Below are 16,047 nucleotides of genomic sequence, written 5' to 3' on the forward strand. Positions count from 1 at the left end.
CATTGAAATGAGGATGAGGGGTGTTCTGTTCAAGACTAGACTTGATGGAGATGTAGAGTCATATCCTGTTTGGGAGCAAAAGTAGAAGCTGCAGTAAAAGCTGCAAAAGTACAGGGAGGAAAGCCTGGTCACTCAAAACTCAGTTTATGGGTATGGATCCAGATGGATCCCTTTAGTCTGCTCTCGGGGGACCCCACTTGGAGTGCTGTGTCCAGCACAGCAAGACCCCCAAGAAGAACATGGATCTCTTGGTGTGAGTCCAGAGAAGGGTCACAAAGATGATCAGAAGGACTGAACACCTCTCCTATGAAGGCAGGCTGAGAGAGTAAGGGTTGTTCAGCCTAGAGAAAAGAAGGCTCCAGGGAGACCTGCTAACAGCCTTCCAGTACCTAAAGGGGAGCTAACAAAAGAGCTGGAGAAGGACTTTTTACAAAGCCATGCAGTGACAGGACAAGGATGAATGGCTTTAAACTCAGAGGGTAGGTTTAGGTTAAATATTAAGAAATTCTTTACCGTGAGGGTGGTGAGGCACTAGAACAGGTTGCCCAGAGAAGCTGTGGATGCCCCATCCATGGAAGTGTTCAAGGCTGGATGGGATGGGGCTCTGAGCAACCTGGTCTAGTGGAAGGTGTCCCTGTCCATGGCAGTGAATTGGAACTAGACAGTCTTTAAGGTCCCTTCCAACCCAAACCATTCTGTGATTCTGTGTATGTGCTGGCAGGTTCATAACTTAACCTGAATAGTTTGCTGAACCTGGTTTGTTCGTTTTATCATTCATCCGCTAATGTTGTCTATTGACTTGAAAAGTCTGTCTTTCTCTTATTTGAGTGTCTGTCTTCTGATAGAGAAACTTCTATTTACTTTGTTCAGGTGCTTTTATGCTCTTTTTGAAAGTATATTTCTCAGGGTTGGAAGAACATGAGGACTAAGTGTAGATAATAGATATTTGCACGTGTATGTTCTGAAAGTTGTTCATTCTGTGTGAGAAATTTGTACCTTAGTATGAAGTAGCTGAGGAACTAATTATGAACTAAAAGAGTACAGTGAAGATGTAGCAGGATCCAGGTAGTTACAGTGTAGTCAAGGCTAGCAGTAGGATGGGTAGACCCAGCAAAGACGTCTTCCATCAGCCCAGGGGGAAGGCTCTGGGTTTGGCCATGTTTGCTTTTAGCATCCTCTGAATCCAGTTTCCTGAACTGACAGAGTTAAACCAGTGAACAACTGCATAGGTTGCTGTTGCTGCCATTGCTAGTGAGTTTAAGCAAACAACTCAAAATAGAATTTCATGGTTATCAGAATTGCCATGAGGGAAGGCAGCTCTTCCAGTGCCTCAGCTGTCCATGGAAGCATAACTTCAGGTGCTTGCTGGGGCTGTGTTTAGGGAACCTTCATGTTCCTGTATTAGTATTTATATTTGTAGATAATAGTGCACTATAAATATACACAGTCACAGAAGTGGTTAACCTGAAACTTTCTATTCTGACCCTAAACCTCATTTAATTTCGCAGTCTTCATGAAATGATTAGATTAAATGCAGGGTTCACTGGGGATTCAGAGTCTCATTGTCTGTGAATGTACATTAGCAACTAGAGAGAATATGAAATGAGGATTGACTCTGAGCGAGGCCTGCTAGGAAGCAGGTTCAGAAAGGGGAGGAAGATGATGTCTCATATTAAATGTGTGATAGGGAAACTACTTGTTGAAAATAGCAGGTATACAGTCAAGGTTTGTAAATTTGCTAGAGTATTGGAAGGAGCTGCCGCAGTGTTAGAAATGGGAAGTAGGCAGGCAGGGAGCTGATTGAAATGAACCTGAGCTTTGTGTAGTTCTTTCTTGAGTTCAGGATGGGATAATGAATATTTGGAAAGGGTGGAGTAATCTTCAAGATTGTGTCCACAAAAAATAACACAAGGTTTTAAGTATAGAACTATTTCTGAATGTTACAAGTGGCTGCGCTTCATCTTATAATTCTCCTGCTCTTACATACATTGGTTTAGTGTATTTGAAACAAGTACTTGTAGCTTAAAAATGCTCACATATACCATGTTTTGGATAGCAAAAGTCGTTTGCCATGTTTTCACTCTAGCTTCTATGTATCAGTCAAATTTAAAAGCCATAGTGAATGAAACGTGTCAGAAGTGTGTAAGGCAGTGTAATTGAACATGTCATTAAACTTTATTGAGAGAAGGAAACTAAAGAATTTCTGAAATTCAGGCAGGAGTTTAAAAATACAGAGTTCTTACTCAAAATGTGTAGTTGGGACATGTGGCTGCCACACAACATTGTGAAAGCTATTAAAAGGCTCAAAAAAAGAACAAATTTTTGGACTGCACATTTGTGGTTATTAATCTTTTGGTCACAGTTCAGTCTCAGGCTTCCAGAGTTCTTAATCCTTTGATGTGATAGAAGCTATGGTGGATTCCCAGTAGAATATGTTCTGTGTATGTTGTATTTCTAGGAGTTTATGTTCTGTTTATGTTGTGTTTCTTAACTAATCTCATAAGTGGCCAGTAATGCATATGTAGGTCATTCCAATATGTCAGGTCTTATTGGTAACTAAGAATTTACTCATAATTTTAAAATAGGTTAGAAATTTTTGTTTTGATAGATTTAATTAATTTTTTTTGCTATGCTATTTTTTAGAAATTGTATGGGTACAGATGTTGTTTTTAAAGGAAGTCAGTTCGTATTAATGTTTAACACATGCTTTGTAGTAAATGTTTACAATAAGCTGCATCCTTTTTTATGCAGGAGACCTATGAGAATATTCCAGGTCCATCCAAGATCACCTTCCTTCTTCAGGCCATCAGGAACAATGCTACTGCTGAGGAGGTAGGTCTAAATAACCTTTGATTTCTGCAGATTTTCAAGGGAACTTGGAGAAGGGGGAAAGAAATCAGTCATTTTGGGATAAATGAGCAAGTGTAGCGTTAGCTGAAGCATCTTAATTTACTGCACATTTGTAGAGTGATCACTCATTTTGTTTGTTGCAGGTTGAGTTCACTAGCTGAGACTTTTCTACATAGGATACTTACTTTCAAAAACAGTTTTTCATAAGCTACTGCTTAGCTCTCCATTGTTTTCTGGTTGTGTGTGAATTTTCTTAATGCATTGGTTCTTTCCTTGAAATATGTAACTAATATGTGACTGTTACTGTGATGTTTCTTCAAGTTGAGAAATGCTTTCTGGTTTGGGCTCCTGTGCCTGAATGTGTTAAACTTATGTATCCTCTGAAACTTCTAGTGCTTCTTAAACTGGAGCGGTGGAGATAAGCTAGCAGTTGTATTGTGTATTTTATTTGGATGGCTATGGCATTTTGTCCTCTGTGGGGAAGATATGCTCATAAAGTCATCTAGCAGTATTACAGATGGAGTGGAGAGCAGCCTAAGCACTGTATCAGTTTTTCCTGTGGGCACACAGTACATGTGCCTTTGGGTGGTATAAAGGCTCACAGGTTTAGCAGTCACCCTCAGTACTTACTGGTTAAAACTATTGTTCACTTGGATACGCAGAGGGAAGAACTACAAAGCTTTCAAGATACTACAGACTTCTGAGTCACTTAAAAGTAAAAATGTTTGACACTTTTCAGACCTAAAGCAGAGATCTGAGCATGGGTATGATGTAGCATGTAGGATTTGTGAACAATATTGCAAGTCTGCTGTTTCTCTGTGGATGATGGTCTCTTCTGGTAGATTGTATTCGATTTATAGGTAAAATCCATTTGTGCTTTTTAATGCTAAGAAAGTATCAGTTTACCCTTACTGATGCTTATCTACCGACAAAGTAATGTTCTTTGGACAGAATCCTTCAGTATTAGCCTGGGAACTGGTTGCATAAGAGCTATGGAGTTTTCCCTCCTGCCCCTCTGAGATGTTTCAAATGATAGAAGACTTTGTAAAGAGTGTCTCCTGTATTTAAATTTGCTTTGGAAAAGATCTACTGATGCTCCTTTTTCATCAGAATAATGTATATATAATCAGATAATGTTATGCCCTGGAAGTCATAGCTGCATGGCACGTGCTTTTGTTTTGAATATGTTTGATCAGTCTGAGTTGACAACTACAAAGTTGTCAATATAAATACTGACTCCATGTATTTGCCAGTTTTATTCCCATTACAATCAGGTACGGAAATAGCCCAGTCTAAAACTTAAGAATCTTGCCAGTGACTTGCCTTCCAACTTAGGAGGTGCAAAGAAACTTCTCACCTATAGAAGTTACTCTTACCAAAGACATCAGAAGCTAATGTTTGTATAATAATATGACATTTAACTCTACCAATGGATAAATCAAAGAAAAGTTTAAATGTTAGCTCTTAAAGTAAACATTAGGTGCTGGACTCAGAAAATCCTGAAGTAATGAAACCTACAACCAGCCTTTCTTCCCTGTAAATCCAAGTAGATAGTAGCCTAATTAGGGCCTAAGTGAAGTCATCTCTGTGCTTGATCTAAACATTGCATATAAACATGCAGGGAAGTATTCTTTGCTTGTTTGGTATGGTGCTGGTATCAACAGGTAGGCATTGTGTGTCTGAATTTGTTTTATATAGGTCCAAATGTTGGGCAGGCTATTGCGTGTGTCAGTGGTGGATAGAGCTTTGGGCCTGGTGTGTTTCCTCTGAGCACATTGAGTGTACTAGCACCACTGAACAGAGGGTGCTGGAAGGAGCTTTAGAACTCTAAAAATCCCCTGTCCAAGCTATGTGAAAGCTGGGTTCAGATCCCTCTCATCTTGATGCCTCTGTATTGCTTTACCTCCTCCCAGAAAAACTCCGCTGAAGAAAATTCTCTGTCCTGTTTACAGGAGTTGGGTGGCTGTGTTGAAGAGAATACAGCATTCGTAGCACTGTTCGGACAGCAGTCAAGGGAATCCTGGCTCTGCATCCTGCTAGTTTTGGCATTTAAAGGGAGAAACAGGGATGCAGATTTCCTTGCATTTGACGTGGAAAAAAACCTTTAAGATAGATTAGGAATAACTCTTTTAACTAAATGTATAACAGGTTTTCTCCTAATCAGAAGCCGAAACTCTGGAAATAATCACCCTTTTCCTTTGTTAGTATTACATACCTTACAGATGGCAGAGTAACACTGTTCACAGAAGTGAAGCATCTGACTTTGCAGTTAGGACAATTTTGTGCCAGATGATGTGCAAGTTTGTACACCTCAGGCTGAGGAGGGGGTTGAACCCAGGTCTCCAACTTACCTTGATATGTAGTGTCACTGTTATGAAGTTGGGACTCTAGTTCCTTCTATGCAACTGCATTTTAAAGGGTTGAACAAAAAGGTGGTATATATTCACAGTTTATCTGATGATTTTTATGGTCAGGATGTGTCTCAGATGTTAGATAGAGGCTGTTCCTTTGCTGTTTTGATTTGCCACATAAGTCTTAGGAACAGAAGTTCTGCATCTTCTGTATTTGCCTTCTCCTTGGTTAACTCTAGATTGGCAGGTTTTGATTGTGTCCTAATTTATAGATGACTAATACAATAACAAATGTTCTGTTAAACTGTTTCTGCTGTACTCACAGCCCTCTTAGAGTGCTCTTATCTCTCTTCCCCCTCTCTATTGTCACACAAAGGGATGAATTTGTTAGTCCAAAACCTGCTGCTGCGGATAGCTTCCAGTTCGGTATTTGTGGGGGAAGGAAGGCAGCTCAGAGATGCACCACAGTTCTGCCTTAGAGTTGTCTGTGGACCTTGAGCACCCTGTGCTGTCAATTCCATATGGGGCTAGATCCCAGAATGAGATTGTGCAAATCCATCTTTGGACTGTGTCCTAAATACTGTTTACTTCCATCCATGCATGTTTTCCTCCTTAAGGACTTAAATGGAACAGTAAAAGGAAAGTAAATATCACTGCAATGGTTCTACACAAGATGGTCAGTCCTTTTCTTACAAAATATGTAGGATTACCTGGACACTTGGAATACCAGTGGAAGGCACAGTGTCCCAGACTGCTGTTCATAATTCTGCTGCTGCTCTGCTCAGCAAGTTGGTTTTCTTTGCCTTGGTTCCATTGTCTGTGATATCTCAAAGCATTTTTAAAGCACTGTAAATTCTACTAATAAGAAGCAGTATGTTGAAATTTGGGTATTATGACTATTCTATGTTAATAACATTGGCATTCCAGTTGTGTGTGAGCATCTCAGTATTTTAGACATGCAGAAGAATCCAATGCTAGGACAAAAATCTTTTTATTATGCTTCATTGGTAGCTGGAAGTTCTTTTTTGGGGGAGTACATTCTGTATTGTTCCTGTTCTCATTAAAAGCTGTCACTGCTAAATTGCAGGACTTAAAAATGCTTGTTCAGGTACATATCTTGTAACACTTGAATATAAAAGAACCTTTGGTGTGTGTGAAAAATCCATACATTCCTCCTTAAAGCAATAAAACCAGCCCCAGAGCTGCCATTAATCCAGCCACGTTCATCATAATTAAATTGACAATGATAGTTTTCATATATAAGTGAATATCTGCCTAGGAGAATATGGTATTTATTTATTATTGGAAGTCAGTGGCTTATTTGTCACTCCTTCAAACATTTGAATTTGCTTTAGGGAATTTGGGGATTTTTTTTCTAGGCTAGTAACCATAACCCGGAGATAATTCATGTAGTGCTGATTTTTTGTCTTTCTGTATGCCTTGTTACTGTGTTCCTACTTTGCAATCAGTCTGGGGTTATCAATCTTCTAATGTTTTAAATTCTTCAGAGTTGGAAATTCTTATCTTTGTTTTCATAAAGTATGTATGTGTGTAGTCTCAAGCTCTGTTCCCTTTCTGATGTTGTTACTTGAGGAAAGAAATTAATATAATGTGATTTCAGTCATTATCAAATGTCAGGGAACGTGCACTGAAACACGATGCCTTGAGTAAGGGAAGGCATTACACCAGTTTGTGCCTTGTTTAGTCCCAGTAAACTTGCTCCCCAGTCAAGGCTTTTCCTATGTAAGTTTACCATATTAATGAGGAAAAATTTAAGCTTTCCCAATATTGGTGCTCCTAGGGGTGGGAGAAGTAAGGATACCATTATGATACCATTAAAGTTTTTGGGCACGTTGTTAGTGAGATTCCCAGAGGCAGTGAGGAAAGAATCTCCTTTCTGGCTCATGTTCCTCATGTGGCAGCCTATTGCTGAAGACCCTTGGCTTGTGATGGGAGCTGCAGCACAGGTGGGCACTGTGACACTGTTCACCTGCTGCCTTCCTTAGATCTACTACAGAAGATTTGATGCTACATATGTGGTGGCTTTAGTCCACGTTGGAGTTATTGAGTGGGAGATAAAGAATGATCTGGAGTTGAGACAAGCTCTATTCCTTCCCTTCTGCTCCTTAGTAGAGATGCTGGTGTGCACTACTCTTTAGCTGTATAGAAGAGAGCTGGGTAGGTTGGAGAGAGGCACAGTGAGTCTGGAGACTGTGGAACATATCTATAGTGTCTTGGGTGATGTTCTAGCAATACCTGATTTTTACAGGGTATGTTAGAAGTTGAGACTTTGCCATGGTTTGTGTTTCTCATCTATAGGTTATGCTGTAGCAGTATAGTTGAGAGATCTTCTGGAAATTGGATTTGATTACTTCTGCTGCTCATTGAACACTTTTCAATTCCAAAGATGTATTAAACGAAACTTTTTCATTTAAGTGTGCATTAAACAAGAATATCTTAGGAAAAAAAATCATGTTGCATTGGATTATTTTTGTGAGGATTTAACGCACATAATGTTTTGTTCCATGTGTTAAACTTTAGAAGTTTGGAGGTGGTTTGTAATTAGTTTGTCCTTCTAGAAACACTGGTAAGTGAGCATTCTGTTTATTAAGTTATTCAGAAATGTTCATGCGTCTTTACTACATGTATTGCTTTATTAATTTTGAATTATTGAGCCATGTTTTTTGCTTTTACTTCTTGTACAGTTGTGTATAAATGCAAATACTGTAAATGACATTGTTGTATAATTCCTGTATGAATGCAGGAAACATAGAAGATCGTAATATGTAGTATTGAGGTTCTTGTTGGGAGGTGGTGGATTCACCATCCCTGGAGGTTTTCAAGATGAGACTGGATGTGCCATGGTCTAGTAACCACGGTGGGGTTGGACTCGATGATCTTTGAGGTCTCATCCAACCTGGTTGATTCTGTGATTCTGTGCTCAAATTCAAGTTTAAAGAAAAAAAAAGTTTCATCACAGGCCTGCAAAATGCTACAACCTTTAGTTTGGTTTTGGGTTTTTTGTGGGGTTTTTTTTTTTGGTGGTGGTGGTCAGAGCAGAGTTTCATTTGGCAAAGTCTAACTGTAGGTTCCTGAATATTTAGCTTGAACTTTGTTGAGAAAACGAAGGAGTGTTTACAGGTTAAGTGTCTGACAGAGTTGTCCCAGTAAGTCACTTGTTAATCCAAAAAAACCTGTCTGGATTGTAATGATCTCAGTAGGCCATTTGAAATAGAAAGAATACATGCTTTAAAGATCTTTCAATAATGCAGCTAAGTCCTTAACTTTCCACAAAGTATATCAGAGGTTTAGCTGTAGAAAAAACCTGAATACCTCAGGCTATTTCTTAGAAGAGCTGTAATTGTCAGAAACATGGTTATAAACTAATGTTGCTTTACTATGTTTTTTCTTACTATCCTAATTGTCACCTGTTGCTTGAGAAGTATTCCATTCACCAAGTGGGTCTGCACATCATTTGGGAGCCTGATGTCAGTCTTCCCTCCCAAGAGCCTGATTTCTGTATCGCAACACTTACCGCAGTCCTTGCTCCCTCCCCAGGCTCGGCAGATGGCAGCTGTCCTCCTGCGCCGCCTCCTGTCCTCTGCGTTTGAAGAAGTCTATCCAGCCCTGTCACCTGAGGATCAGACATCAGTCAAAAGCGAATTGCTGCTAGTTATCCAGTTAGAAGCACAGTCCACCATGAGGAAAAAAATCTGTGACATAGTCGCTGAATTGGCCAGGAATTTAATAGGTACTTTGTATAAGCTGATGTTGTGGTAAAATGTTTATTGATAGTAGTTGTATGTGTATCTCTTGTTCTCTAATCTCGTGTAGACCTTTGGACATGATGTGGTGATTTCATGGTGTATAATAAAACCGAGTGTTTGTTCACATTATCCTTGATCAGATAAACATAAGATTCTTTAATTCTGCTTTTTAAGTTGTTTGAGTCTAGGTAAGATTGTTTTAAGGTTTATAAATCCAGTTTTGTTTAAATTGTCATAAATATTATGCTGAACATCTGCATCGGTTTCTTTCTTGAGTGCTGTTATTCAGGAGGAAATAGAGATCATCATCTGTGCCCGAGTGCCTTGAGATTAAACTTTTCATCCATATTTTACACTGTGACTTGGGCATGTTTTCAGGTCAGGTTTTTAAAATTGATTTCAGTTGCTGTGACTGATTTTCCTGCGCAGTTGAGATCTCACCTTTAGGTTTGCTTATCCTAAAACTTTGTTGTGTTTAACCTAGATGAGGATGGCAACAACCGGTGGCCAGAAGTTCTGAAATTCTTGTTTGACTCTGTGAGCTCTCAGAATGTGGGACTGCGTGAGGCTGCTCTGCATATTTTCTGGTAAGCTTTGAGACTTGGCTACATTTTTGCAGGTTAGGCAAATCATGTCTGAAAATGTAAGAAAAACTTGTCACAACTTAATTAACAAGAAGTCTTATTTAGTTGTTTATTTAGTTATTGTGTTGTATTTTGGTTTACCTTAACTCTTACATGTACAGTTAAAATCTGTAGCTTAAACAGTCGATAAATTTAAAATAATAGTTAAGGTTAAACATGTGTGAATTTTTATTAACAGTTTGGTCTTATCCTTAGGAATTTTCCTGGGATTTTTGGGAATCAACAGCAACACTATTTGGAGGTCATTAAGAGAATGCTAGTTCAGTGTATGCAAGATCAAGAGCATCCCTCAGTAAGACCTTGGCTCTTTTGTTTTTCTAATATGTTCTGAGCATAGTCTCAAACATAAAGGTTAAACCATAGATTTCAGCCAGAGAATTGCATTACCTGACACTGGCGTACGCAGGGGTTTTGACAATGCCTACTGCAAGACAAAAGGCTCAAACCTTTCAGTGGTCCTAAAATTGACTGGCTGGCTCATATCTGCACTGCTTAAGTCCAGACTCTTCCCTAGTTGTTACGCTTGGAGAAACCCAGTTGTGGTTGCTCAAACCAGAGACAGAGTTTTAGCCAGCAGCAGTGAGGGGTCAGAAACTCCTTGTTAAATTTTCCTTCTGGCCCTTGTGTTTAACTGTGTAGGCCCATAGTGGCTCTGCACATAATATCTGTGCATGGTGTGTCTCGAAACTCTGAACTGTCCTTGAACTGTTTGTGCATGTTTTGCCATAAGGGCAAGCCCTGCGTTTCTGGAAGGCTTCAGATTTATTGATTTGTGCAGAGAATTGTACTTTGGAAATGTTTCTCTTGTTGTGGAAAATGCTGGGCAAGGATAAGAAACCCTGCTGTGGTACATGAGTTCAGTTTGCTGCTCCCCCTTGGATTACTTTTTCTGACCTTTGAAAGTCAACTGAGTAACATTTTCTAAAGTACCACAAGTCATGCCTTTAAAGAAGCATGTCTTAAACACTTAGATCACACTTCTTGAAAAATGGTACTTTGACACTTGCATGCACATTTGAAGTTGGGATAGAACTTGAAAACAATAGGGTTTTTTCGTCTTTTCTTTCATTAAACAAAAAACACCAAAACAAAATTAAGGAATATTTGCCACCTCATAATATGATTAACTTTTTGTATTCACAGAGGACATAGATGCTGAAGGTCTTCATTATCGCTTTACCTTAATTTGGAGTAAGATGTAAAATTCCATGTTAAAAACTAATTTCTTTATCTATTGGGAAAATATAAAAGGGAAGTAGTACAAAATGTAGTCTCATAATAGGCCTAATGTTAAAAGAAAACAAAGCCATATTTTGTTGCCAGTTTTTCACATTTCTTTCTCCTATCCTGTCTTCTAGATCAAGACTCTGTCTGCTAGAGCTGCATCTGCATTTGTGCTTGCTAATGAGCACAATATTCCCCTTCTTAAACATTTTGCAGACTTGCTACCTGGAATCTTGCAGGTAAAAAAACCAAACAAGTAACACTTAATGTGCCATTACTGTCTGTTTTGCCTGTATCCAAATGTAAATTATTGGTCTGCAAATTTGTGTAGCATGTGCATTTTTGCTGAGCCAGACATCAGTCACCAGCAAGATACAGTGGAGTCTAATAAGGAATTTTGGAAACACAAGATAATTGATAGGGTTTTAAGGAAATAAAATAGTTCAATGCTGATTAACTTATGCAGTGTTACCTAGATAAATGAGTTTAAATTCTTTGTAAGGTATTGAACTCAAAATCATACAGCCTTTGAATTAACCATGATATTGAAATACAGTTTAAATATGAGCTACCCTGAGATTTCACATAAGCAGTAATTGGAGAATTCATGGACCCATGATATCCTGTATTCTCTTCATTTTAGAGCAAAGTATAGAATTCTTCTGAACATAGATTCTCAGACAAAGAACAACAGTCTCTACAAATGATCTTTGTTGTTTGATAAATTAGGGAATTGCCAACAAAATGCCTTTTTAAGCCTCATATAATTTCTGAGGCTGGATTACAACTTGGATGGATGAACTTCAGCGAAAGTTGAAACTCTGGTATAAGGTTGTTTACTTCTAGGGGGAAGCCTACTGTAAACCCAGACAGACAGAATTGGTTTGAGCTCTGAAGGATGACAATTTCACACTACAGTTCCCTTTCTATATCAAGAAAAAAGTGGAAGTAACTAAGTATCTGTGATAACAGTGGTAGTGAGCTTTTGTCGATTTTAAATGAGGCTGAATTTAGGTTAAAGACTTTTTACTGCAGTCAGAACAGCAGGTTCCTCTTGACAGTGTAAGCTATAAACTTTGTGTGTGCTTTGTGGCAAGCTGAAGAAAAATGGTGCCAAATGTATTGGCTTCTGCAACTGTTGGAATTCTGCTGGATCTTACATGGAAACTGAGAGAAACTTATTCAAATCAACTGAACTTGAAAATGGGCTCTAGTGTGCATAAGCGTTTTGATATTGAGGTCACTGATGGTTAGTCTGTGACTTAGTCACAATTGTGTTGTTCAAAAGTTGTAACTGGCTGAGAAGACCTTGTACATAGTCCTGTCTGTGTGGGCGTGAGGCAGGATTTGGGGTGGGCATGCCATTTGTCTTGATGTTTGCCAGTTAAATCCTGTGCTGTTTTTAGACCTCAGACTAATAGCTCAGTTTGTGTGTTATAACTCTCACTGCTACTATTTTAGACTACAAAAGCACATGCACTTGGCCTGCATTTTCAAGCTTTATTTTGCAAATATAGAGCACAGAGCAATACTATAAAATCTGTCTTTTTTAAGTTCTTATTGCGAGAAGGACTAGATTTTCTGTCTGTGGTAACACAAGATGGTTATGAAGATATGAGTTTATAAATAGGAGATGGGATGTGTTAGAATAGTGGTGAGTGACCTTTGGAGACAGTTGGATGCTTTTTTTGTTAGTGTCGAAGTTCATTTTGTTGAAGTATTGGCATGGTAAAAAAGCTAAAAATAAAATTATGACTTAGCAAATCAGTCCTTTCAGTACAAGGTCTATAATCGTTATGCTGGAAGTTGAACTTTAAGAACTAACAGTTGGCACTTTTATCCAAGAGCTTTTTCTTGCAGCAGAGGTAAAAGCAGCGAGATCTTAACTGACTTGTATGGTTGTTGGTGCTTGATACTACAGAAAAGTGCCTCTGCATTTTAGGGCTCACTGTGCACTTTGTACTTCTCTTCAGAAACTTTGTCTTGCTTTAAACAACTCTCAGAGTTGCAATGGGTATAAAATACAGTTTTACAGAAACAAGCAGTAAATATTACATTATCCTTTGCCATAATCAGAGGGTGAGTGGTAGCTATTAGACCAACAGGCCTTAGCCATGATAGATTTAAAAATTTTTTTTCAGAACATGTTTGATACTGGAAGATGCTGGTTCTGTGTTGAAATGCCTCTTAGGCATTATCAGAAATGTTGGGTTCTAGACTTAAGTATTAAAAACCAACCAACTGGACGTTTCTTCATTAGGAAGACATCAGATACTTTCCTAATGAAGATTCCTTTCCGAACCCCAGAACTGTTGTTTAAAGACTGTTTTTTCTTAGGAGGTTTGGTTTTTCATGTCATAATTCTAGAAGGGTTTTAGCACCATTGAATAACTCTTCTGTTTTAGCACTAAAGTATCGACTTGATCAGTTAAAAGTAAGTTTTAAATTACTTTTCAGAATGTAGCTATGGGCTAGGGAGGATAGGTGCAAAAAGCTTGATTTCTTTTTCTTGTGTCCTATGACTGAAGGCTGAAAGGGCTGCTTTAATTTGGTGGCTCTCCAGAGGTGTCTGGGAAAGAAATTATTATTTAATCTTGAGATTCCTGGTGTTTATAAGCATAAGCTGATTCAAAGCTCTTCTCAGGTAACAGGAAAAAAGAAAAAGGAGTGAGGCTCATTTTCCTTCTTTTGGGCAGAGTTGCTTTATTTTAAATGGATTTTGAAGTTGTTCTTGTCAAAACACTGTGCATGTTGACACCTCTGATGCATGACCTTAATTATTTCTGAATGTCTTTCTACGGTGTTGGATTTAAACATTGAGAGCCCAAACTTATTTGTAGTTTTGGACCCTGTGTTTTACCTCTTGTTAGAGACACAAGCACACAGACCACCATAGCAGGGTCTGACCCTAGGATCCCCCTGAAAACATGAAGTCCAAGTGAAGGCTTCCAATTACTTAATCTTTTATTAGTTCTCAGGTTACAGCGTGAGCTGGATGCCTCCAGAGAGGTACCCTACCCCAATTCATGCCTCTCAATTATGCCTGTATCACCCATCACCCAATCCCAAACCCTTCACTTGTGGTTGGTGGTCTCTTGATTTCTTACTGGTTTTCACCGTTGCTGGGCTGGCCACCTTTCCAGGTTACTTCATTGTCTTGGAATTGTCTCCTTGGTCCTTACCTTCTTCATTCTGCTTGTATCTGCTGGAATCTTTGTCAGCAGCGTTAGTTTTAACTTAAAGTTTGCTCTCAGTTCTCGTGGCCTAAGGCTTCAGCTGCTTAGCTACTGATGCTAAATGAGTGTTTAGAGAGACAAGAGTACAGTCAAATTCCTTCTTCCACTGATCCCATTCATAGCATTGTTTTTTATTTAATCTTATCTTCATCTTATCTTTTTATAGGCTGTAAATGACTCCTGCTACCAGAACGATGATTCTGTCCTGAAATCCCTTGTAGAAATTGCAGATTCTGTTCCTAAGTATTTACGACCACATTTAGAACCAACCTTGCAACTAAGTCTGAAGGTAAAACTAGTAATGGGGCTCTTCTTAATCCCTTTTTCCACCCCAGAACTTCTGTTCTAACCATTTGCTCTAATCTTCTGGGCTGTAGCTGTGTGCAGATACCAATCTCAGTAACATGCAACGTCAGTTGGCGCTTGAAGTAATTGTGGCCTTGTCAGAAACTGCTGCTGCTATGCTGAGGAGGCATACAAATATTGTTGCACAAGCCAGTAAGTATTTTGCTCATTTTCATTGTTGAAACAGTTGTCCTTTACAGTATTAAATTGACTTTGCAGGTGATCAGTGACAAAGCCATGTCTGAGAGTTTGCTGGTGTTGATTATTTCAGAAAACTCAATTCAGTGTCACCTAACAGAGAAAACCCTTCCTATTATGACTCTTCATAAATTAATCTGTGCTTATGCAGCACCAAAAATTTGAATTAAAAACACAGTAGACTCAGATGTTTCCAAGGAAAATATGGCTTTCATGCTTTTCTGCTGGGTTTGGAAATTTTTACTGTGAAAAAAAAAATAGGCATTTAGTGCTGAAGTTCTACATTTGAAGTTTGGTATGTAGGCCAGATACTCTGTGGTGCTGGCAACTGAAGACTGAAGGAATTCAGCATGCATGTTGAGTGTCAGTGTTGAGTTAAAGCTGTGAATTAAAAATCAGATGCTTATATAAATACTTAGAAATAGTCTAATTAGTCTATTTAACATGCAGATTGTAAAGTCTTTGAAGAGGCACTTTTTAAATCATGCATTATTATTTGAAATGCTAAAAATAGATGTCTTCTGGACAGCCCCAGCAGCAGTGCTGTATGCACTGGTGTTTCTCTGCCAGACTAGATCACTTGTATTTGGCTAGATTCTTGCTTGTTTTCTGAAGCTTGCATAAAAGGCAACTTTTTTAGGTGTGTGCTCAGGCTGGGGAAAGTTGTGTATGTAGATGTCACTAAAATAATCATAAAACTTCTGAAAACGTTGTAAACTGGATGTGATTGTCTGAAGTGTTTCAACTATTAAGAAGTTTTGTTTACTAGTAAAATGGTTTGGGTGTTTGGTAAGGAACCAGGTTCTTTGAGCATATATTTTGAAATTTGAAAATTTCCAGAACTTGGTGTTCTCACTCCATCCTGTAGCTCGTTGGAAATACTAACACTTGACACTTGCTGGCCCCAAATCTTTACAGGCTTCTTATCTGGTCAGGCACCTAGTGAAGTGCCTCATATATCTCTAGAATGTATTTTTTTATATTGGGTTGCTAGTTGTTGTTTAGGAATTAAATAATTACATAAAGATAAGGCACCATATGGGAATGAAATAAATGCCTTTGGTTTGCCATTCATTGCAAAATTGTTCCTATTTTTATTGTATTGCTAAGGAGAAAGATGTTTATTTTTCAGAGCTGGTAAAGCAGCTGTGTTCAGAGAATAATAAAAAGAAAGGATTGCTTTTCTCTTGGTTTTGTGTCTTAGTTTAAAAGGTTTTCTGTTTTCATTCAACTAAAAAGTTACTAGATCACTTGATACAGCTAGAACTGGAACTTAGGCAAAATAGTCATCTTATGCTGGTTTTACTGGGCATGATGCTGAGTAAGGAGTGTGTCCCATGTACCAGTTAGCTGCACAGGAATTCTACTTGAATTCAGATTTCCCTCCCTGAGCTCAGTATTCGAGATAGCAGAGCGTTTTACTGTTCTTTCC

At 38.5% G+C, this 16,047-nt stretch overlaps 1 protein-coding gene across 1 annotated transcript in view; it reads left to right on the top strand.

Annotated features, from left to right (window-relative positions):
• The first annotated feature begins 2,754 nt into the window (after window positions 1–2,754).
• Window positions 2,755–16,047, top strand: part of IPO5 (importin 5) — a 34,695-nt gene continuing 21,402 nt past the window's right edge. Inside the window, exons 1-7 of the mRNA XM_009079876.1 lie at window positions 2,755–2,832; window positions 8,760–8,952; window positions 9,453–9,555; window positions 9,808–9,904; window positions 10,971–11,075; window positions 14,239–14,361; window positions 14,450–14,570. Coding sequence (XP_009078124.1) covers window positions 8,769–8,952; window positions 9,453–9,555; window positions 9,808–9,904; window positions 10,971–11,075; window positions 14,239–14,361; window positions 14,450–14,570 — 733 coding nt within the window. The 5' untranslated portion in view covers window positions 2,755–2,832; window positions 8,760–8,768. The remainder of the gene's footprint in view (window positions 2,833–8,759; window positions 8,953–9,452; window positions 9,556–9,807; window positions 9,905–10,970; window positions 11,076–14,238; window positions 14,362–14,449; window positions 14,571–16,047) is intronic.

The sequence above is a fragment of the Acanthisitta chloris genome, unplaced genomic scaffold (assembly GCF_000695815.1).
Source record: "Acanthisitta chloris isolate BGI_N310 unplaced genomic scaffold, ASM69581v1 scaffold23538, whole genome shotgun sequence".
Classification (NCBI taxonomy): domain Eukaryota; kingdom Metazoa; phylum Chordata; class Aves; order Passeriformes; family Acanthisittidae; genus Acanthisitta; species Acanthisitta chloris.